Here is a 25,253-nt window from a genome sequence, read left to right as displayed (position 1 = left end):
CTGATAGGGTTTTGATAAGATTCTGCAAGCAGTTGATTTATCATGGTCTCTGTGCAGTCAAACCTCTCTGCTAATGATAATCTGTATTTGCAGCCACTCACCTGCGCTAGCATCACTGCCTCAGCTCCACCTCAGATAATCAGGCATTAGATTCTCATACAGAGTGGGCAACCTAGATCCCTTGCGTGAGCAGTTCACAGTAGGGTTTGTCCTCCCATGAGAATCTAACGCTGCCACTGATCTGACAGGAGGCGGAGCTCAGGCAGTAACGCAAGCGATGGGTTGCGAGTGATGGGGAGTGGCTGTAAATACAGATGAAGCTTCGCTCATTTGCCCGCTGCTCACCTCCTGCTCTGCGGCTCGGTTCCTAACAGGCCGCAGACTGGTACCAGTCTGTAGCCTGGGGGTTGCGGACCCCTGTTGTAAAATCTACAGATTAGTGGAGTTAGGGCCCCCAGACAACGCTGGCTTCCTGCCTAGCTTCCCCATGTAACCGCAGGGGCTTTTGGAGGCTTCAGCATGAGCCTGGTGGGGGGTCATCAGAGTTGGGGTAGTGGGCAAGGTGGGAGGCATTGAGGACCCAGGAGCATTACAGGGCATTCAGAGTTTTTCTGTAAAGAAGTACTAAAAGTATCTGAAATCCACTGTGATAGTTGTGAAACAGACACTGTTTTTTCCCCAAACTAGCTAATAACCACTTTTTTTCTTTTAGCTTGTTAAAAGAATTTACCTTCTCTTCCCCAAACCCCTTTGAAATGACAGACAAAATATGAAAATAAGAATAAATTCCAAGGATTACAGGAGAGCCTAGACAGACCGTCAGGGTACCAGAAGAGTGAGGATATTCAGAGTCCAGTAATGTAGGTGGGATCAGCCAACTGAGGTACACACAGTCCCAGAAGAAAGAGACCCTTACAGTGTGACTTTCCTCAGAAGAAGCCTATAGTAACCTCAGAATCAGAGTAAGATTGGATGGGCCTTAGGCACTCACATGGACATGAGTCTGTCTTCTGCTGTCCCAGCACTATACCTCCAGGAACAGGGAACTTCCAGTGTCACTAATAAGACCAGAGAAAAAGGACTTCAAATAACTTGTGGTTTCCAAGAGAACATGGGACTTCAGCAATCAGAAGAAAAAAGAAAAACACTCACTAGGGCTTTTAAACTTTGAAGGCAGAGGGTCTCATCCCTAGAGATGATAATGCAGAAAGGCTGTTAGAATTCTCAGGAAGAATACGTAGTTTCCTTCTCTCCCTCTAAAGGTGAAGTTTCTCCTTCTCCTTGCCGTTTTCCTTTGTGGGGCTGAGCTGCTTTTTCTAACTTTTTAACTTATATAACAAAAGGAAAACTTTGTTTTTTGTACTACTCACAACCAGCACTTCTGACACCAAATGTATGGGTTTTTTGCCCACACTGACTGATTTTCTGATGCCAGCTGGGTGTCTTAAAATTAAATTCAATTCCGACATTAAGTACCCAGAGTTAGCATCAGATCCCACAGGTTAAGGGCTCGGTCCCACAAGGCTGCCCCACTTCAGATGCCCTTTGCAAGTTTAAGTCTCCCATACTTCTGACCAACAGGCTATAAACCGGGGGTTCCCACAACCCTCTCCTCAGGTTTGATAATTTGCGTGAATGGCTCACAGAACTCAAGGAGACAATTACTTATATTTAGTGGTTTATTATAAAGGATGTTACAAAGGATGCAGATGAAAAGCCAGGTGAAGAGGTACAAAGGGTGAGGTCTAGAAGGGTCCCAAACACTGAAGCTTCTGTCCCTATGGAGTTGAGGTGCACCCCTGTCCCAGCACATGGGTATGTTCACCAACTGGAAGCCCTCCGAACCCCAAAGTTTATGGATTTTTATGGAGGCTTCATCAAGTAGGCATGATCAGTTAACTCTCATCTCTAGCCTCCCTTCCATACCCGGAGGATGGAGGATAGGGCTAAAAGTTCCAAGCTTCTAATCAAGTTTTAGTCTTTCTGTTGACCAGCCCCCATCCAGGAGCCCATCAAGAGTTGCCTCATCGGAACAAAAGATGCTCCTATCACCCAGGAAGTTCCAAGGGATTTAGGAACTCTGTCAGCACTGGGGGGCAAAGATCAATATGTATATTTCTTATTTTGTATATAGGTCGTAGGCATTCAGATGTCCCAGCTGCATCTCAGTACCTTGTTCGGGCCCCAGGCTTTGTCTCCTGCCTCTCAGGGTTATTAGAGACTGACAGATGGGTGCCTTTCGGGCCCTTGTGCCTTTATTGCCTCTCATATCTTTGGATCCTATTTGGATTTAGCCTTTGAGGACTTCTCATGCTTTCTTGAAAGGTTAGGCATGCACATTAAAATACTTTTATATTGTATCCAATATTTTTAGGTATTTTGTTGTCAAAAATATTTTCAGGATATTGAGTACAGTGCTGTGTTGAAAATCAAGAACTATATAGCTTTTTTCTTTAATTGAGGTAAAATTCACATAATATTAATAAAAATGTTAAAACATTTTAAAACATTTTTTTAAAACATTTTTATGTTAAAACATAAAATTAATCACTTTAAGGTTTACAGTTTAAAGTGTACAATTTAGTGGAATTCATGTTCACAGTGTAACCATTTCCTCTATTTAGTTCCAAAACATTTTCATCATCCCCAAAGGAAAACCTATACCCATTAAGCAATCTCTCTCCCTTCCTGTCTTTGCCCAGTCCCAGGCAACCAGTTATCTGCTTTCTCTTTCTGTGTATTTATTTACCTATTCTGAGTATTTCATATACATGGAATCATAAAATATGATTCTTTCACTTACTATAATGTTTTCAAGGTTCAACCATGCTGTAGCACATTTTATGGCCCAATATTCCATTGTATGGGTATACTATATTTTATTTATTTATTTATTTATTAGTTGATGGACATTTGAGTTGTTTCTACCTTTTGGCTATTGTGAATAGCTGCTGTGAACATTCATGTGTAAGTTTTTGTTTGAATACCTATGTTCTTTTGAGTATATACCTCAGAGTAGCATCACTAGGTCATATAGAAACTCTATGTTTAACTTTTTGGAGGAACTGCCAAACTTTTTTCCACAGTGGCTGCACCATTTTACATTCCCACCAGCAACACACAGGTTTCAATTTCTCCACTTCCTTGCCAACACTTGTGGTTTTCTGGAGTTTTTTAGCTACGTAGTAGGTGTGAAGTGGTATCTCACTATAGTTTTGATTTGCGTTTCCCTAATAACTAATGATATTGAGCATCTCTATAGCTTTCTAAAAGGTAGACCAGATCATGTTGCTCCTTGCTGGAAACCCTCCAGTGGCTTCCCATTACACTTGGAATAAAACCCAACTTTCTTACTCTGGCCACAAAACCTCTCCCAGTCTGCTCCTGCCCGCCTTTCCTTCCATAGCTCATGTGTCCTTGGTCCAGCCACAGCGACCACCTTCCTATTCCCTGGACACACTGAGTTCGTTCTTGTTGGGGAGCTGTTTCACCCTTGACTCTCATGCTTCCCCTGTCTTTTAATGGCCAGCTTTTTCTCATCATTCCAACTTAGTATGTTACCTCCTCAGAGGGGTCTTCACTGGCTCCCCAGTTTAAAGTCATCACTTTCTTTTTCACCCCCTTTTCATTCTCTGCCCAGCACACTGATGCTTTTCCTGCATGATTGTGCAGCTGTCTTTGCCTTCTAGAATGGATGCTTCAAAGCCTTGTCCTGTTTACTGCTCAGGTTCCGCTCCCAGAGCAGTGCTGCACAATGTAATCATTCAACAAAAATATCTTTAATAAATTAATGGATTTTCCCTTGATTTTATGTGGTTTAAAATTAAAATCTTGGGACTTCCCTGATGGCACAGCAGTTAAGAATCTGCTTGCCGATGCAGGGGACACGGGTTTGATCCCTGGTCTGGGAAGTTCCCACATGCCACGGAGCAACTAAGCCTGTGTGCCACAACTACTGAGCCTGTGCTCTAGAGCCTGCAAGCTACAACTACTGAGCCCACGTGCCACAGCTACTGAAGCCCGTGTGCCTAGAGCCCATGCTCCACAACGAGAGAAGCCACTTCAATGAGAAGCCTGCGCACCGCAACGAAGAGTAGCCCCCACTCTCTGCAACTAGAGAAAGCCTGTGAGCAGCAACAAAGACCCAATGCAGCCAAAATTAATTAATTTAAAAAATAAAATTAAAATCTTTATCCTTGGTATCAGTTAGAGATTTTCCCTTCATTGATCTTTTTCAGTTATATGGCTGGTTGTCCAAATAACATTTAGTAACAATTTATACCTTCTCCACTGATTTCAAATACCTCTTTATCATATTTTTATTCTAGTGCAAGGATGTCTTTCCAGAGGCTGTTCTCTTGGTTTGATCTGTTTGTCTATCCCTGTGTTGGTATCATACTATTTAAATTGCTCTGTTTTCATGCCTTTTAGGGCTTATCAGTGAAACAGATGGCATGCTCCATTTGGGTAATTTGAAAAGAACTTAATCAAGGTACTGTTTATTTAGTGAGGTACCACAGGGCTCAGAGAAACCACAGGAGCAAGTTTGTTACCCTGGGCTATTAGCTAATACCCCTAGGCATAAATAGGCAAGAAGAAACTTTTGCCAGAACCCAGTGGGCAGAATATGAGGAAGGCAGCCTTGAGAGTAGTGGTGCCTTTGGTGGAAGGAATGAAGATAATATCCAGACCTCACTCTCCTTCGCCCTCCCATTTCCTCCCCGTGCATCCTGTGGGCTGAACCCAGTCAAAAGCTAGAGGGCAGGGGACCTGGTGGTATGCCCGCTACAGGCCAGCCCCCAGGGCACACAGCAGGGCAGAGTATGGATGGTGGATCTGGAAGGCAAAAGAAAGGTGTGCAGCCGGTAGGAAAAGTCTCCGCTCAAAAATTTCTCGGCTCTTCTTGTACATATACTTTACCAGTGATCACAGTCTTATATGCAGTTTGTTAACATTAAAAGCATTTCCTGTTTTGTCTGTTGGCGCATACCTTCTGGCAGCTGTTCTGTTTATTTGAAATGCATTGTCTGTTTCCTTCTGTCTGAAATCTGGTATACTTATGTGGAATCCCCTATCTGTTCCTCCAATCCGTGCCGAGCGGTTAGATCCCGAAGCCCTGCTTATTCTCAGAGCTCCTTTCTCTTTGTTAGATTCTTAGGCAATGAAACTATTTTGGTGAAAGACACCTTTCCCAACCACTTTGAACTTCATTAGGGGCAGAGACAGGATTTCTTTTAGCTTGCCAGAGTGGTGTGCGAAGATTCTGAGGCCACGTCTAGTCTATGAGTATTGCGATGAGTTAAAAGTATCTGTTCTGGTCACAGCAATGAAATGTTGCTGCACGTTCTTGCATTTGTTTTCTAGGTATTGTGTACTTGTCTCTGAATCACCGTGCTCTTACCGTGAGTGGCTCACCTCCCATTTTAGTCTTGTTTTTGCCTAGACCCAGTAAGGACAATGAAAGAAGAGAATGTTTTCGTCTTCTGTAGAATAAAGTGAGCTCCAATTCTGAAAGCACAACTAGAAAAAGCCTTACTCTAACTTATTAGAGAAGTTTCAAATCATGTGAATCTAAAATTTGGTCCTGTGAGAATAATTGGTAACAGTTGAGAAAAAAAAACCTGAGAGTAAAATAAAAAGTCATCTGCCCTGACTGCTCTTACTGTCTTTCCCATTCAGAGACTTGTAAGGTGTTAAGAGTGGAAGGGACTTTCAATGCCATTAAGACCATCTCCCTTTACAGATGAGGCTACATGTTCAGAAAGGGAATGATTTGTCCACACAGTGGCAAGCGAGTGATGGAGCTGGAGTGGGAACCTTGTCCTCCTGAGGCTGTGTTCTATCCAGTATAGCTCTTGTTTCTCATTTTGAACCCAGGACTGACTTTCTAGCATAGGTGGCTAACCTATTGTCTGTTCATGTGGGTATATATTAGCTCCTGAGCTAGAGTGGAAGCAACTTGAAGGCAGTAACCAAGACCTCTAGTTATAAATCCATACAGCTATGCACATTTAGAGTGTATGTTTTGTGTACTGAGTGAGCTTATCAAATGTCTATTAAGTTGAATAGATTGATCCTCTGTTGAAGAATTAATGATTTAGGGCAAAAGAAGGGCTAAGGAGTTACTGAAGATGTTTACAATATTTAGTTGGGAAAAAGAGTTGGAAGTTAATGATTTTCTGGAGGATTATGTTAACTGTTAACTTGTCATTCATTCAACAGAAGCCTGTAAAAGAAAGAAGAAAGTGTATGAGCAAGTTATGCTGAGGAATGTTTGGTTTCATGGTGAGCGGGGGCAGTTTTGGTTTTGAATATATAGGGACGTTCTCGGGGTCTCTTGCTGTCTTGGTAGGAGGTCCTGGGAGAGAGGAGATGTGTAATAGCAGTAGTGCCAGAGGTATTATTTCCAGAGAAGGCTGTTAAGCAAACACATTTCTTCCTTTTATTACTTTTTCAAGGGATATGTTCAGATACTTTTGTTTTTCTTTTTATTGAGTTGCCCTGTGTTGGTGAATGTGGGACAATTGCAGTTGAAGTTCAAAGTGTGGAAGAATCTTCTTCCTTAATTCCTGAATGCTCTGCGAAAGAGTGGGAGCCATCTGGATGTCAGAAGAGGAAGCTCTTAATGAGCTCCTTTTTGTTTTGCTCCAAAGACGTTTGAATTGATTGTTAGAATCACTTTAGCTCAGAAGCCTGCCTGGGCTTTGATATGGTGTAAAGGGAGGCGATTCCAGGGCCTCTGTGATGGGCATATGCACCAGCAGCTGTTCCTCCGTATTTTAACTCGTGCCCCCTTGCTCCCCACATCCACAGCCCTGCAGGTGCCTGCTGTGGGGAACTTCTGACCCATCCTTTTGGTCCATGGTACTTGATCTGTGCTGTTTCCAGGTGGCTTGGCCCTCCTCTGAGACAGACATCAATTGCAAAGATCAGAGTGGGCTGGCTTTTGAAGAGGTTTTTCAAATTCTGCTTTGCAAACCTGCTGAGAAATGTGGTGCCCCTTTCATGTTTCCATTCCATCTGTCTCTTGAGAGGACAAAGGGACAGTCTTCATGTGACCGGGGGCTGTTGACGTTGGCTGCAAATTCATTTCAGATTACTTTCTACTTTTGTCACAGGCATCTAACAGCCATTGTATTTCCTTGATCTTGACATTGTTCTAGCAAGGCTGCCAGTGAGCAAGGAGGAGAACTGTTCTGTACACTAACGCAGAACAGAGGTAAAGTTCTCGTTCATCATGGGGTTATAACCAAATGCTTCTTAGTTTTTTCCTTTTTTTAAAAAATATATATATATGTATTTATTTTGGCTGCACCAGGTCTTAGTTGCAGCATGCAGACTTCTTAGTTGTAGCATGCATGCCGGATCTAGTTCCCTGACCAGAGATCGAACCCAGGCCCCCTGCATTGGGAGTGCAGAGTCTTATCCACTGGACCACCAGGGAAGTCCCAGGAATGTATAATATTAGTTTGCTAGTTAAGCTGCTAGGGACACCTCCTTAGGCAACCATAATACATTCATTGACTACCCTGTATGCCATACGTGGGTTTCAACCGCATCATTTTCTGTTCTGACAACAACCCTATAAGATGGTTGTTATCCTTGTTTTACAGATAAAAAAGTAAACTGAGGCTAAGTTTTAACCATATCCCGTATCAGGTATGTAGATGGGAGAGACCTTTGGATCACTGAGTCTGAAGTCTTTTCTCTTTGTGCTCTACCAGGGGACCATAAGTGACTCAAATTTGGCAACCACCTGACTTAATTTTACTAGGATGTGGCCACACCCATTTGTTTACATATTGTGTGTGGTTACTCTCACCTTGGCAGAGTTGGGTAGTTACAACACAGGCTTTGTGGCCTACAAAGCAGAAAATATTTAATATCTGGACCTTTAAGGAAAAGTTTGTCAACTGCTGCAGACAGTGACCACATCATTAGGAACCGGGACAATTTTTCTGGTTGCACAGTGCAAGTATGAAAACCTAGAGTCTGTCATCTGTCTGTCTCACTTTTTTTTTTCCTTTCCCTTTTCTTCTGTCTTCTAAATACTTCTGTTAAGATTTTGTGGAGGTATGGTAGCCTTTACCTCTAAGTCTAAATGCCAGCTAGTAGTGGTTTGGTTTATTTATTTAGAGATTTCCTGTTGGAAATCTTGTGATAGATTGTTTGAGATTCTAAATGGTTTTGTGAAGTGTAAGTTTTTCAGCAGGTCTTTTTTTTTTTTTTTTTTAAGTCTGTCTTTCTTGAGGGAAAAGATCAGATAATGTAATAGTGCTGTGATTTAGCAAGTTCTGCTGCTTTCATTTTGAAAGGAGAGCTTCCCTGTGTTCTTGCCTGATGTTAATGTATTATTACATGGACAAATTCTAGCCAGGGTGGGTTTGAAGGAATATTAATACCAGTTTTATGCTCCTCAGGCTTACTGGAGGTTTGCCTAAGAGAAAGTAAGTTGTAAGATAGCAGTTCTCAAGTATCAGTGTACATAAGAAACACTTTGAGATGCTTGTTTAAAAAGTGTAAATTCCCAAACTCTCAGCCTAGGCAATTCTGAGTCAGTAAGTCTGTTGTAGGTGCCTCTGATGCTTATGAGAAAAAGCTGGTTTGGGGAGTAGAGTCTTGTGTAATACAGTGATTCCAGGCAGTCCAAATAAAAATGGCATTGATGACTAGTTTTTTAATCCTGCTTCAGTTTACCTTGGAATGTGATGTTGTAACTATAAACGTTACATGTTTAAGTAAAACATAACAAGAAAATTATACTGCTATAAATGCATTTTAACTACTTTCTTCTATTACCACAAATAACAACAATAGCATTTTATGTTTTATGTAGTTCTTTATAGTTATACAGTTCCTCATTATACACCTCATTTGATTTTCTGTCACCCCTTGAGGTAGATGTGGCAAGTAGTATATTTTTCACTTGTCAAGTGAGTAAACAGATTTAGAAAACAAGTGATTTTTTTTCCCTAACACAGCACAGCTAATAAGTAGTAAACCTAGAATTCCTGTACACCACTTCTGACTTCTAGTCCAGCATTACATGCAATGTACATTATTGTCCTTATGATGCCCATTTTGATTTTTAGAGGAAAATATTGTTCTGATATCCTTCATAGAGAAAGGATGAGCTGTCCATAGTTAAATACTTTGGTAATCTCCCATAGGTGACTCAGTGTGGAGATGGTCACAGTAGTATACAGATTGGCAAATCAGTTGTTTTTTTAGCACTGAAGAAGAAATCTCTCTCCTTCTTTGACAGAAACTTTATAAGACAGGTCGGGAGATGCAGGAGAGGATCATGGACCTGCTTGTAGTGGTGGAGAATGAAGATGTCACTGTTGAGCTAATTCAGGTGAATGAGGATTTGAATAACGCCATCCTTGGATATGAGAGGTGAGCAGTGGCACGCCCTCTCCGACCCTCCTCCAGTGCTAGTTTAACCTCCAGGTACTCTGTGTTCTTAGAGTGCCTACAGGTGAGCACTCAGAAAGATCAGGAATAAGTTCTGGACATGGCTGCCTTCCTCCCAAGATAGGGAATCCTGGTCCTGCTCTTCTGGGAGTGTGTGATATGGCTTGCAGGAATGAGCGTGTGCCTGAGCAGTGTGAGGGGCATTCACGGGCAGTGTAAGCAATGCTCACGTACTGCCCTGTGAGCAGGGCCTGGATCTTAATCACAGAATGTTGTCTGCACTGAGCACATCGTAAGCTCTCAAATAGACCAATGCTATAAACAAAGAGTCGTAGTGAAAGTGAGGTTTACCCTAAGTTTGAGGTGGAGAACAACATGGAAATGGTAAAGAGAAGAGAGGAGGATATTTATATGGAGAAAATAGTCTACACAAAACCAGAGTAGCCAGTGAGGATAAGCTGTATATGAACACAGATTTTTTTTTCTAAATTCCATTCATAAAAGTATGAAGGCAAAAAGTTTAAACACAGTCATCTCTTGATATCTGTAGGGGATTGTTTCCAGGAACCCCCCCCCCCAAGGATACCAAGATCCACAGATGCTTAAGCCCTTTATGTAAAATAGTGTAGTATTTGCATATAACCTATGCACATCCTCCTGTACACTTTAAATCATCTCTAGATTACTTATAATACCTAGTAAATGTAAATGCTATGTAAATAGATGCTGGTTCATGGCAAATTCAAGTTTCCTTTTTAGAACTTTCTGGAATTTTTCTTTTTCAAATATTTTCAATCTGAGGTTGGTTGAATCCTCAGATACAGAACCCACAGATACAGAACCTGTGGATACAGGGGTCAACTGTACTCATAATTTTGTTTCTAACATTTTAGTATTTTTCTAAACTTTTTTATAGTCGTGATCATATAAAGAACATATACTTTTGTTTCTCCCTTGATTTTCTTTGCCGTAAAACCAGTATTTGTGTATCCTATGTTCTTAAATGCTTTGGCTAAACCATTATTTTTAATAGCTGCATAATGGTCCACGTTTCTCTCACAGTTCACTTATTAGGCATTTAAGTTGTTTCCACGTCTTTTATTCATTCATCAAAGTAATAGTCTTTTTTTTTTTTTTTTTTTTTTTTTGTGGTACGCGGGCCTCTCACCGTTGTGGCCTCTCCCGTTGCGGAGCACAGGCTCCGGACCCGTAGGCTCAGCGGCCATGACTCACGGGCGCAGCCGCTCCGCGGCATGTGGGATCTTCCCGGACCGGGGCACAAACCCGTGTCCCCTGCATCGGTAGGCGGACTCTCAACCACTGTGCCACCAGGGAAGCCCCCAAAGTAATAGTTTTATAACCTATTGTAATCTATAGTCAAGCCTATAGTCAGGAAAACACCTTCAATCATATATATAAATATACACACTTGGAAAGTGAAATAAATGCAGTGAATAGGAGGTCTGTTTAGTGAGAATAACAGCCAGACCTAATCCAGGTCAGAAGAAGGACAGGAAGGCTTCTATGAGGAAGTACCATTTAAGCTGAGAACTCTGGGATGAGGAGGAGTTGACTAAACCAGGAGCAGGTAAGAGCACATACGGTTGTGAAGCTATGGGAAGGCACAACAGGCCTGGGGAGAGAGCTGGCACCTAGAACCCGGCCCCAAAGAGCGGCAGCATGCTTCGCTTGACAGGTGGCTTTCTCCTCAGTCTTAATGAGAAGTGCTATATACAAACATAGCTTCGGGCAAGTCTCCTGGTCTCTTTCCAAACCTGTACCTAGGCCTTCCTAGCATAGAAATTCTGGAGTCTCTGAGATCCCCAAACTTTTTCTAGATCCTTGTTTCAAATAAGAGTTGTATTGGCATTTTGGGTAGGGCAGTTTTCCCTTATGTGGCCCCTACCTGCTAAATATCAGAGGTTTTCCTCCTAGTTACAGTGACATTTCAAGACGCCCTTAGGGGAACCATTTCTGTCGAGAATTCCCTGGAATTAGTGGCCATATTTCCCACCAACAGATGAAGAATGGGACCAGTGTGACATAAGGGAAGGAGGTGAACAGGTCCGGATTCAAGTCTTACTGATGATTTTGGACAAATTGCTTAACTTTTTTTAAGATTTGGGTTTTTTCCTATTTATTAAAGAGGATAATACTACCTATTTGGAGAGGGTTTGTTTATTTTATTTGTTTGTTTCTAAGAATTAAATGTGATAATGTATATTAAAGCACCTAGCTGGGTGCTAGCACATTAAATATTAATTTCTTGTCCTCCTCCTCTTCTTGTCCCAGTGAGCCTTCTAATTTATTGTCTAGACTTTTTTTCCCCACTCATCGTGAATGAACCAAGAGAATCAGGGAAGTAAAACCCACAGCTGCAAAATAAGTTCTTTCCCTCACTATCTCACTGTCAGGGAGAGCGGCCGTTCTGTGAAGAGGTGACAGGGCACCAAGGGAGGGATGTGAGCCCTGTGACCATGTTCCCTTACCACTGAGCAAAGCTTGCCCTTCGTTTTTTTTGGGGTTTTTTTGTTGTTTGTTTGGTCTTTTTGGGGGGGTGGTTGGTATAAATCTTTGTAAATGGGAAGATATCTAAGGAAAACCATATGGTTTTCAGTAGAGTGCTGACTCATGGTTTTCATTTTGGAGAATTCTATTACAAACCATAAGACCCCTTACTAAAAGCTTCCTCCAAGGGGGAATGTGTGTTTATCTGGTCTTGATATCAGGAGACTGGGTTATTTCTGTGAACAGCTTTTTCTGATTCAGCTTTGAACCAGGGCTGCATTCCTTTTTGGAGGAAAATCTTTTCCTTAACTTGTGCAACTTATGCCACTTTTCTAGGCTCCTGACCCCTTTCCTCCATCTTCAAAGCCAAAGTTGTCTGGTCGGGTCCTTCTCACATTGTATCCCTCTTGCTTCCTTCGTCTGCCTCCCTCGTCCACATTTAAGGACCTTTGTGATTACACTGGGCTCATCTGTGTGGTCCAGGATAATCTCCCTGTTAAAGTCCACTCATTAGCAATCTTCACTCCATATGCCATCTAACATAACATATTCACCGTTCCATTGATTAGGATGTGGATATCTTGGCAGGGGAATCATCCTACTTACCATGCTCACCACAGTCTGCCCTCTGTTCCCTAAAGATTCACATCCATCCCACAGGCAAAATACATTCACCCTATTCCAAAATCCCCAGAAGTTTCCACTCATTACATCCAGGGAATAGCTGTGCAAATAAGGTAACAGAAATTGTTACTCAAGGCTTGATTTGTGAAGGTTGTTCATACCTTGCACATAACTAGCTAGCATGCAGGAAGCCAATACCATGAGTAGATGGAAGAAGTAGTACGTGTGTTAGAAAGGGGAAAATCCTTAAACCTAAGTCATGTTTTAATTCAGTATAAGCTTTTAGACTTGAAAGTGTTTAGGTTCATGGAATCAATGTGTCGTAAGAGTAATACTATGTATTTCTAAAGCAGCTTTTAGTTTGCAAAGCATTTCCACATTCATCCACCTGTATTATCTGTCTGTATCTCGCCCTTGAGAATAACTTTGAGGAAATGGTTCAGATATTGCTATTCTCTTTGAGTAGATGGAGAACTGAGGATCATATGTGTGGTCCTATAACTACTCAGTAATAATACTGACACTTGTGCCTTGGATTTCTGCTTTCAGCTTCACTATTCTTTGAAACCTATTCTCTTATTTATTTAACTGCTCCTCCTTTACCCACAGTGTACGAACAATGTAAAATTAAAACAAAGTTGTAAAAGGTAATATTGTTAGGTGTCAAGTGTCTTATAAAAATGAAGATTAAACAGTGAAAATATGTTAATTGTATGTGAATTTTATGGAAAATGATCATTTTTGATAATTTTGGCAAAATTAGAAACAACTCAAATATTTGAGAATAAGGAGAATATTTATATATGTGATTCATTAGGTTAAGTATGCAACCACTATAAGTTGTATTTCTGAATAACTAGAAAAATGATCTGAACATAATGGAATTAGAATACAGAATTATGTAAAGTATAATTTCAACTAAGTTTAAAATAGATTAACTTACAGAAAAAAATACTAGAAGGAAGTATATCATAATATTAATAGGAACCATATCTTGATTATGGAATTATTCATATTTGTAATATTTGTCCATTTTCTCATAGTTTTCTTTAAAGGCATTATTACTTTTATAAACTGGGAAAAAGTTATTAAAGTACTTTATTGGGAATTGGGGATGAGGCTGATTATCCCTAAATATTTGCACATTAATAATTCTGTTAAATATTATAGCATTTTCATATCTGTTTTCTTTTAAAGACTTGCATTTTGTTAATTCAAACAGGTTCATTCGAAACCAACAAAGAATTTTGGAGCAAAATAAGAACCAGAGGGAAGATGCCAATGTAAGTAAATAGAACTGTTATAAAATAAACAATTGAAAATTTTATGAATTCTACAGCAAGGAGCAAAGCTTATATAAAACAAGTCTTAAAAAAGAGAAGACATGCATTAATGATTTGGAGTGGTTTTAGTAGTGTAGAGTATCTGCCTTAATAACTCATTGAGTTATTGATAAGAGGTCATAAGAAGATTCTCTAATTAAGCAGGGACCCATGTCAGTGGCGAGATGTGATTAGTACTAGCATTGTCTATTGAATGGAGAGTTCCCTCTCAGGATACTTCCAAATAGGATCTTCCTTTCTCCAAAGGAAAGTCTGGGGAGAAAGCTGTGACAAACTGCCTGACATAGTTTTTTCTAAATTGTGTTTTTGTTTGCTTTGTTTTCAGACTACCAGTGAACCTTCTGCCCCATCCTCCGATCTCCTTGACCTGAGTCGCAGCCCTCCGATGCATAGGGCCACTTTGGGAGAACTCAGCACCCTGAATGCTCAGCTTTCAGACTTAAGTAAATAAGCACATGGGCCTTTTCAGACCAGTGGAAGAGCTTGATGTGAAACAGTTCTCTTGGTTTCTTGATTAAATGGAACCTGAGAAGAACTGAAGTCAGTTTGAATATCAGAGAACTATATCAGGAGATTTAAGTACTTCTTGACAAATGGTAGGTCACACCCAGTACAGGAATGGGATGTGTCTGGCGGAGGAGGTCCTTGAAACTCGTCCCACTGGCTTAGTATTTTGACAAATTCGCCTGGCCTGCTTATAGAGCTTGTTGAGCTCCATGGCCAATACTTAAACCTACTGTGAACCCACTCACTATTATCTTTGGTTTTCTCTGCCATACTATAGCATCAGGAAGGGGAATATTTGATGCATATAGACAAAATCAGGAATTATGAGGCCTCATGATGGCGAAATGTGGAGGGCAAATCACAAGCTTTTGAGTCAGAGAAGTCCAAGTTGAAATCCCAGTTCTGGCACCTCTTAGCCCCCCACCTTAGAGACTTTCCTACTTTATAAAGTGAGAGCAATTGTTGCTTTAATGGTCTTCTGTGAAGGTAAATGAATGATGTTGCACTGTAGGCTTAGGGTTACCTACCTTATCTGTCTTATTTGTTGTCTCCTATTACCCTTCCCAAAGAGTTTTGGTAAATTACAAAGTAAAGATGATGAAAAATGCTGAAATCCAGAATTTTCTGCCAAATTAAAATCAGTTTGTTTTCCTTTATGTTAGCAGGATTTTTTAGAATCAGAATAGTCAGTATCACTCAATTTGTGGTTTTCTTATTACTTAACCCATTTCTAAAATGTTGGCTGCTTGCTTAGACCAGTGGGATGTTTGGAGTCCATTATATTGAAGAGTTTTCTTGAGTTTTTATCAGGCATTTTCAGAGCGGGGGTGGAAATAATTATTCTCTTTGGGGTGTCTCATGATTATGGGAACTTGAGAGTTTGGAGAGGTGAGGGTAGAGCTCTATATATGCCATAGCTTTTTACTTTTGTGCTTGACAGGAAAAGACATAAAATCCCTTCCATTGTGAGTCAGCTTGGGATTTTAGAAAACCCAACACAATAACGTTTGCTACCTTTACAACATCCTCTTTTTATGGCAGGGAATTTCTCTCTTTCCAGTTGCCATAAATGATGTTTTTGAATTTCTGTTTGAGGAAATCCCACGATTTTACGGTGACAGAACTATCTCAATCTCCTTAATTTGGTGTTTTTTTTTTAAAAAAAAAAACAGAAAATTCAACAGAACTGATGGACAAAATGTTTTAGAGCCAAGCAATAAGTACATTTTGTGTTCTAGATTTCAGCTCTACAAGTCCTGTTGTAACAAACAACTTGAAACCCAGTCTTCATCCACAGGTGGATTTGCTAGCCTCAGAAAACACAGAAACACCCCTGTAAGTATGTCAGTAATACTCCAGAACTAATTCCATCTCATTCTGATTCCTCGTATTTAAGAAAACATGACATAATAGAAAAGGTAGAGACTTAGGAATCATACATAACTGATTTAGAATTTCAGTACTGCTTCCTATTAGCTGTGTGACCTTGGATGAGAAACTTAACCAGTGTGAGCCTTCATTTCTCTTCTAAGAATACTCTCTAGGATTCTTAAAAAGATTCTGTGCAATGCTGTATGTACCTCCTAGTATAGCACTCAGTACATAGCAAGCCTTCCGTAAATTCTCTGTTTCTCTTATTTTTTTAGTGGTAACAGGAGGTAGGAAAAATACAAAGACAAAGTGGGGGAACAGAAACGACCACACAGATTGCAGAGCACTTGCTATGTGGCAGGCACTTTGCTGACCTGTTTTTATTTATTGCATTTAATCTTTTCAAAAGTTCTTGGATCAGTGCTATTATCATTATTCCCATTTTATAGGAAAAAAGGCTGAGACCTAGGGAATAGAAGTTCATGTAGCGATTAAGTAGCAGGTCTGGTGAACTGATAGTTCACCAAAAAAGAAATACAGATGATTTAGAAACATATTTTTGCTCAGTGATGCTCAGCCTTACGTACAGTTACAGAAATATAAATTAAACTGCAATAAGACTTTTTTTAACCTCACAGATTGGCAGTAGTCTACATGTTTGCTAACATGCTTTGTTAACTGTGGAGAGACAGATACTATCACAAAACTGTGCAGTTTTTATGAGGGGCAAGTGGCAATATCTATTAAAATTATAAATGCATTTACGTTTGAACTTGCAGTCTAGGAATTTATGCTTATTTATGCAAAATAAGGTCTTTACAAGATTATTCTTGACAGCATTTGTGCAATAGCTAATAATTAGAAACAACTCAAGTACCCTTCAGTTTGGGGAATGGTTAAATAAACATCTACACAATATATTATTATACTTCTGGAGAAAAAAGTAGGCCCTCTATGTGAGGGACAATCACCAATGTATTTATTATTAAATGAGAAAAGGTGCAAAGTAGTGTGTGTATACTATCTCAAATTTGTATAAGAAAGTGAGAAGTAATATATGCTAATATTTGCCACTCTTTGCATAGAGAATCATAAGAAAGATGCAGAAGAACCTAAAAAAAACATGGTTACCTAAGGTCAAGAAGAGGCAGGATGGAGCAGATAAACAGCAAAAAAATAAACAGAAGTTAGATTTGCCTTCCATCAAAGCCTATTGTATTCTTTTTTTTCCTTTTAAATATATGTATTTTAGGTAATAGGCAATACATTTCCATGATGCAGATATCAAAGCAATATAAAAAGATGTACAAGGACAATACTTGATCTCATCCCACCCCCATCCTGCCTCTTGCCCTCCCTTGGGTCATACCTGCTCCCACCCGGGAAACCCCTTTGTTAGTTTCTTATTTATCCTTCCAAAGTGTCTTTAGGTAAATAAGAATATGAATTATTTTTTCTCCTTTATTAAATAAAGGGCAGCATACTATGCATACTGTTTTGAACCTTGCTTTTGTTTTTCACTCAACAGCATGTCTTGGCTGTGTTTTTATGTCAATGGACTTAGATATTTTTTAGTTACTTTTCTATATTAAAAAGGAGAGGGGCAGACTGAGGAGAAGAGAAAGGAGAATCAAACTGGGGAAAAAAGCAAAAAAAAAACAAAAAAATGTGTAAGGGAAGAAGAGAGAAAGGAAAGATTCATGTGCTGGGACATGGCTATCTCTTGAAGCACCAGGTTGGGTCATTACCTTAGCTTGACTCCCTCTGGTCTTGACTGCTGTGATGCAAGTAAATGTTGAAATGTTGTAGGCAGAACTCCAGTGAAGTTGATTAGTAAACAATGTGGTCTGAAGTAGCTGATTCTGTTTTCCTTTATTCTGCAAATCTTGTTGGGAAAGATTGACCATAAAGATGAAATCCCATTACAAAAAATGTCTGTCTATACAACTCACACAAAGATCAAATCCTAGCTAACAGCTGCTTAGTTTTGTGGATCTCATACTCTAAGGTGCATAAAAATCACTTGAGTGATTATTGAACAGTAAAATTGCTGGCCACCAGAAACTCTGATTCAGTAGCAAGAATCTTTAGTTTTAAAAAATGTCTCTGGGGAACCATAAGTGATCGGCTGATCGTTAGAAACCCTGTTATAATTGTCTGCCCAAGTTCCAGATATCAAAATAATTATAATAGTTCTTAGAATTTACTGGAATAAAAGATAATGTGTGACATCTATATTTTGTTTTCTAGACTATGTCTTTTGTATCTATTTTTTTTCTGATTTTCAGAAGAAGCTTATATTGATACATGAGTGAAAGTATCACTAGTCAGTTTTTTAGTGATGGAAATTGAAGCGCTAAAGTTACCTAAGGCATGAATCTGGGTTAAATCATATGCCAAAGATTACATATGAGTGGCAAAATCAGCCATCAAAATATCTTACAGTCTTGAGATTTTTCCATCTCTCTGTGTTTGCAGTTTAATTTATCATCACAGAACAAACGAGTGATGGAATTATTCATAACAGAAAGGATCCCTGAAAAGCGATGATGATGGGATAAAGCCACAGGTCATATTTATAGCCCAGTTAGTATCAGGCCATAGGCTAAGAAGAATAAGAAATGCTTACTAATTACTTACTAGTGCTCCCTACAGGCCTATGAGATAGGTATCCCCAATATTCACTGTACAAGTGAAGAAACCAAGGCTGCTAACTAGTGCAAAAAGAGGATTCAAATTCAAGTGGATCTGATTTCCATACCTGCTCTCTTTATTTTCTTTCTGCACTTTAATTTTATTTTAAAAATTTCCGAGAGCTTCCCTGGTGGCGCAGTGGTTGAGAGTCCGCCTGCCAATGCAGGGGACACGGGTTCGTGCCCCAGTCCAGGAAGATCCCACATGCCGTGGAGTGGCTAGGCCCGGGAGCCATGGCCGCTGAGCCTATGAGTCTGGAGCCTGTGCTCTGCAACGGGAGATGCCACAACAGTGAGAGGCCCACATACCGCAAAAAAAAAAAAAAAAAAAAAAATTCCGTATGGTAAAACTGACCCTTTTTTTGTTTGGTGTACAGTTCTATGTATTTTAACATATATACATAGATTCATGTAACCACCCCCACAGTCCGAATGTAGAATAGTTCATTATCCCAAAAAGCTCCCTTATGCTATTATTCCTTTATAGTCACACATCCTCATCCCCAACCCCCAGCAGCCACCAGTCTGTTCTCTATCATTATAGTTTGTGACAATAGCATCTGAATAGAGTCATACAGTATGTGATATTTCTAGAAAAGTTTATGTAAAATTATTTGCTTCATGTATTTGAAGCTGTCTTTAAGTGCATTTGCATTCAGGATTGTTGTCTTCTTGGTGAATTGACCCTTTTATCATTATGTAATGTCCCCTCTTTATACGTTGTAATTGTCTTTGCCCTCATGTTTACTTTGATATTAATATAGCCACTCTAGCTTTCTTTTGATTAGTGTTCACATGGTATATCTTCTGCCTTTTTACTTTTTTTTTGGCTGCGTTGGGTCTTCGTTGCTGTACGTGGGCTTTTCTCTAGTTGCGGTGAGCGGGAGCTATTCTTCGTTGTGGACCACGGGCTCTAGGCACATGTGCTTCAGTAGTTGTGGCTCACGGGCTCTAGAGTGCAGGCTTAGTAGTTGTGGTGCATGGGCTTAGTTGCTCCGTGGCATGTGGGATCTTCCTGGACCAGGGATGGAACCTGTGCCCCCTGCATCGGCAGGCAGAGTCTTATCCACTGCACCACCAGGGAAGCCCTGCCTTTTTACTTTTAACTTAATTATTTGAAGTGAGTTTCTAATTGATAACATATGGTTGGGTCGTACATTTTTATGTATTTTAATAATTTATGTCTTTAATTGGTATGTTTAGACCATTTACATTTAGTATGTTTGGATTTAGGTCTAGCACTGTGTAATTTGCTATTTGTTCCCTTTGGTGTGTGTGGGTTTTTTTTCTGTTTCCTCTTTCCTTCATACTTTAGGTTATTTGAATGTTTTCAATATTCCATTTTATCGTGATTTTGTATCTTTGTGTAGTGTATATATGGGGAGGGGAGGAATGGTTGCTCTAGGAATTACAGTTTTTGGGGGGTACTTAAAACCAGTATTTTCCCATTTGAAGTGAAATGTAGAAACCTTATTATCATACAGCGCTCCCCTTTAATAATATAAATTATAGTTACTGTATGTATTATGTCTGTTAAAAAACCACAACTAGACAATGTATAATTATTATACAATTATTTTTCCATAATATAGTTTTTGCTTGCAACCCTCAAATAAATTTTAAAGACTCAGGAAGAGAAGAATAGTCTATTATATTTACCCAATAGTTACCATTTCTGTTGCTTTCCTTCTATTCTGGTACAATTTCTCTTCTCTCTGAAGAATTTCTTTTAGCATTATTTTAGAGAAGGTCTGTTGGTAGTGAAAGTCTCTTAGATTATTTCATGTGAGTATGTCTTTCTCATTTTTGTTCCTGAAGGATATTCTCATTGGATTCTGGGTAGATGGTTCTTTTCTTCCAGCAGTTTTTAAACATTGCTCCAGTCTCCTCTGGCCTAAATGGCTTCTAATGAGAAAGCTAACATTCATTCAAATTTTCCCCTGTTGATTCTGTGTTGTTTTTTTCTGTCTGTGCTTTAAGAACTTTTCTTCTAATTTTCAACAGTTTGATTATGATGTGTCTGAGCATGGCTGTCTTTTGGTTTTACTGAGTGTATTCATTTCCTGTGGCTACCATAAAAACACCACAAATTGGTGGGTTTAAAACCACAGGAACTTCTCTTTATAGAGTTCTGGAGGCTAGAAGTCTGAGAGAAAGCAAGGCAGTCTCCCTCCAGGGCTCTCAGAGGAGAAGCCATTCTTTTGCCTCTTAAAGATTCTGGTGAGTGTTGGCACTCCTTTGTTATTTTGGCTTGTGGCCACATCACTTCACTTTCTTTCTCCACCTTCACATTACCTTCTCCCCTGTGTGTCTCAGCCCCTCCTTCCCCCCACTCCTGTTTTTCTGTTTTAAGGTCACTTGTCATTGAATTTAGTGCCCACTCGAACATCATCTCAGTGTCCTTAATTATATCTACAAAAACCCTTTTTCCAAATAAGGTGACACTCATAGGTTCCAGGAATTAGGACAAGGACATAACTCTTTGGGAGCCACGACTCAACCTATTACACTGAACTTCTTGAATCTGTGGGTTTGTCTTTGACCAAATTTGCGAAGTTTTAAGCCTTTATTTCTTCAAATGTTTTTTTCAGCACTACACACCTTCTGCCGTCCTTCTGGGACTTTTGATGGCACACGTTAGATCTGTTGTCATTGTTTCATAGATCCATAGGGTTCTGTTCATTGCTTTTCTCACTCTATTTCCTCTGTCATCCCCACTTTGCTGTTTAGCTCATTCTGTAACTTTTTAAAAATTTCAGTTACTGAAATTTTCAATTCTAAAATTCCCATTTGGCTCTTCTTTATAATCTTGTGTTTCTTTGCTGAGACTCTATTTTCCTGTTTTTTATCAAGAGTGTTCACAGTTCCTTGCTGAAGCATTTGTATAAATAGCTGCTTTAAAATTGTAAGATAATTTCAGCATCTGTGTACTCTGGATGTCAACCACTGTTGATTGTCTTTTCTCTTGCAAGTTTAAATTTTCTCAGTTCTTCATATGCATAGTAATTTTGGATTGTATCTTGGACATTTTTAATGATATGAGACACTTCATCTTATCTAAATCCTGTTGAGAATGTTGATGTTTTGATTAGTAGGCAAACAACCTCATGAGGTTTACGCCACAGTTTCAGCCTGCCTTCTGTGTGCTTCGGTTCTGATGTCAGTTAAATTTTCAAAGCCTTGGCAGTGCCATTGAGACCTGTCCCACATGTGTGCCACCCAGTATTCATGTAAGGTCTGGATAGCAGGCTGTGTGTTCAGTTCTCAACATCTTTGGCATTTATTGGGATCAGCCATGGATGCATAGATGCATAAAGTTGTTTCATAAACAACTTTAAGGTTGTTTTCCTGAATTCCTCCCTCTTTGTGATTTCTCTGGTTCTTTGCTTTCCTGGGACGCCCTTTTTTGGCTCTCCAGTCAAAAAGCTGAAGGTTTACTATGCCATGCATTTCCTTGACTATGCTTGTGTTGGGCACCAAATGGCAAGACAGAAGGGATAAAAGAAACAACAGAGGTTTGCCATATCCTCTTGGGATCACAGTTCTACCTCTTAGAGAGGAAGGTTCCCCTCACTCAGAGTTTTAAGCCCCTGTAGGTCCCTGTTGCCTCTGCTGTCACTGCAGCCACCTTGGGATTGCCTAGGGTTTGGGGTGTGAAAGAACAAAGAGGAGAAAAGGGATGGGGGATTTCCACACTCTCTCTGAGCATTAGGATTTCCCTTTTCTGCTCCTTGAGTGAGAATGAGAGGCTTCTCCTGGAGCTCTGTCTTCACTGCCCACTTGGATTTTAGGCTGCACTGCATTCCAGTTAGGGAATACCAGAGGGGCAGAACATGGTAAGTTCACCAACATTTCACTGATACTCAAATTCTAGTCTTCTTTCCCAATCAGCCTGTAACTAGTGTTTACTTTTCAGTTCTCAAATATTTGCTCCACGCATCCTGTCCATGTTTTATAGCTGCATTTGGTGGGAGAGACAGGGTGAAGTGTGTTTATTCCAACTTTACTCCAAACTGTCCCCCCTTCCTAACTTCTACTCTGCATTGCCCCTCATCCTTTAGGAAACGATGGGGTGGTAGCTACGCTCATGCAAAGACTGAAGGCTCTGCTGTCACTGGTATAGTGTGCACACTCCAGGGTCTCAAGGCTGCCACTGCCTGGGGACAGGGTTTTATCTTTACTGTCTTTGGTATTTGGGCATCATGATCTGCTGGGCACTAAAACCAATGGTAATTTTTATTGATATATAAAATTAATACATTTGTGTAGTCTGAAGGTACATTTTGGGTTTTGTTTTTAGACCAGGAAACTCATCTTTTGGCATCTTTGATCTCACTGTAGGGTAATCATGCTGTGTTATCACACTATCCTAGGTTTGTCCAAAGGACCAGCCAAAACCTCGCCTCAAGTCCTACATATGAGAGTGTAAGTAATGAAGACCTTCCCTGGCAGTGCACCTGATGAGCAATTATCATGCTAAAAAGGAACTCCTGGTCCTTAATTCTCATGTTCTGCTCAAAGTTTCTTTATAATGTGTTGATGCAGCCCTTGTTAGGACTTTTCCTTGCTGTCTTTTTAATCATATAAGATAGACAAGTGTAGTCTCACTTCCGTTAGAAAGATGGTTAAGGATCAGAATTCCCTTAGAGCTGTTTATATTTGCCGTCTCCACTTTCTTTCCTCCCATCCTCTGACAGACTTCAGACAAGTTCTCATTCCAGCCACTTTACTGGCAGAGCTCTTGTCAAGGTCACCAGAGACCTACAGATTTACTAAATGTAGTCCTGCAATTCTCAGTCTTCATCTCACCTGATCAACAGCAACTGACAGTCAGTCACATCCTATTTTCTGCACGTGTGGCTTTCAGACACCACTCACTTTGGGTTCTTCTCTTGCCTCAGTTCTCCATCCCCTTTGTTGGTCCCTCCTCCTCTACTGGCCTTTCAGTATTGGAGACCCCAGGAATCTGGCATTCATTCCTCCATGGTCTTTTGGTCTCATATCTTGAAATTCCATTCAGACTGACGACTTACAAGTTGCTGTCTCCAGACCTTATGCCTTCCCTACACTCAGAACTCACATTTCCACCTTCCACTTCACATCTCCTCGTTTTCTTTCAGCCCTGTCTCCCGATTTGCTCTTCCTACTGTCTCCCCCACTCAGTAAATGACCACTATTTCAGGGGCTGAGGTCAAAAACCTTGAGAAATCATGGTGGCCTCCACCATTTTACCTCTACCTTCAAAATATATCCATTATCCAGCCACTTCTCACCACCTCCACTACCACATCCCATTTCAAGCTACCATCAGATGGATATTGCAGTGGCCTCCCTGAGTGTTGCCTTGCTTCAGCCTTCACCTTCCTCTCCACCCCCACCCCCATCACACAATCTATTCTTAAAACAGAAACCAGAGCAATCTTTTATTTTTTCATTTTTTTTTTTTTGGCTGTGTCGGGTCTTAGTTGCAGCACATGGGATCTTTCGTTGCAGTGTGTGGGCTTCTCTCTAGTTGTGGCACACGGGCTCCAGAGCACGTGGACTCATTAGTTGCAGTGTGTGGGCTCTCTAGTTGTGGCACATGGGTTCAGCAGCTGTGGCACACGGGCTTAGTTGCCCTGCAGCATGTGGGATCTTAGTTCCCTGACCAGGGTTCAAACCAGTGTCCCCTGGATTGCAAGACCAATTCTTAACCACTGGACCACCAGGGAAGTCCCCATGGCAATCTTTTTTAAAAGTAAAGTTTGTATTATGTTACCCATTTGCTCTAAAACCACCTGTGATTTTCTTCCTGACTCCATTTTACTCAGTAAAAGCCTGAAATGCTGCTCTGACCCCTCCCACTACCTCTCTAGCTGCACCTCTTGCCTCTCCAACTGCACTGGCCACCCCCCTGCTTCAGAGCATATGACCATATGACCTTAGCTAATCACAGGACCCGCATCAGAATCAGGGCTCTGCTCAGTGTCCCCAGTGGTGAGGCATTCCCTTGACTATGACTGTCAGAGAAATATCCCACCCCAGCCTCTCTTCTCCCATTACCCTGCTTTTTCCAGAGAGCACTTGCTATCTGACACCTGTTTACGTTTGTTGATTGTCTGCTTCTTGAGGGTAGGGATTTGGCCTGCTTTATTTACTGCTTTATTTATAGAGCCTGGCATACAGTAGGTGCCCAGGACATACTTGTGAAATGAATGAAGAAAATTACAAGAAGAGATATTTCTAATTAAAACTTTAATCTTTAAGTCTTGATTTAATATCTTCACCTTATGCTTTTTTGTGGTTAATATTGTTTTTTGTCCTTTGAGGCCCAGGTTTTATTCAGTGTGGAACAACAGACTCTGGTCTGAGCCATACATTCCTGCTTCTTTTTTTAAAAAGCAACATTTTTTTTAAGTTTACATTTTATATGGGAAATGAGGTGCAATGGGCATGAAACCAGACAGAAAAGCAGTAAATTCTGTAAGGGGTTATTATCTTAAAAACTAAAATAATAGTTAATAATTACTAATTCTTATCCAGTTCAGAATATATGGTTCTTGGAATACTGCCCCTTGGAAGCCCAGGAATCTAAATTATAAAGTAAAGCTTAATGTAGAATGTTTATTTGAACGTACACCCTGCTCTCTTCAGTTTCCGGAATATTCAAATTCAGTATTACTACAGCCAGTTACTCTAAAGACCATTCCAGCAACACCATCAAACCAGACACCACCATCCCTGCCCAGCAATCATCCAGGTACTTGACACCTTATTATTTGCATCAAATAAGGAAACTTGTGAGAATATA

At 40.2% G+C, this 25,253-nt stretch overlaps 1 protein-coding gene across 2 annotated transcripts in view; it reads left to right on the top strand.

The window, feature by feature from the left end:
- TOM1L1 (target of myb1 like 1 membrane trafficking protein) overlaps window positions 1–25,253 on the top strand; it is a 52,567-nt gene that overhangs the window by 22,229 nt on the left and 5,085 nt on the right. The window contains exons 8-13 of one of the 2 annotated variants that reach the window (XM_030881612.2): window positions 9,266–9,399; window positions 13,772–13,832; window positions 14,218–14,335; window positions 15,638–15,734; window positions 22,837–22,888; window positions 25,097–25,202. In XM_030881612.2, coding sequence (XP_030737472.2) covers window positions 9,266–9,399; window positions 13,772–13,832; window positions 14,218–14,335; window positions 15,638–15,734; window positions 22,837–22,888; window positions 25,097–25,202 — 568 coding nt within the window. The remainder of the gene's footprint in view (window positions 1–9,265; window positions 9,400–13,771; window positions 13,833–14,217; window positions 14,336–15,637; window positions 15,735–22,836; window positions 22,889–25,096; window positions 25,203–25,253) is intronic. The other variant, XR_009560367.2, reaches the window with a different exon arrangement.

This window comes from Globicephala melas, chromosome 20 (genome assembly GCF_963455315.2).
Source record: "Globicephala melas chromosome 20, mGloMel1.2, whole genome shotgun sequence".
NCBI lineage: Eukaryota > Metazoa > Chordata > Mammalia > Artiodactyla > Delphinidae > Globicephala > Globicephala melas.
The sequence above is the reverse complement of the archived record's forward strand: the minus strand, read 5'-3'. Positions and strand labels throughout refer to the sequence as shown.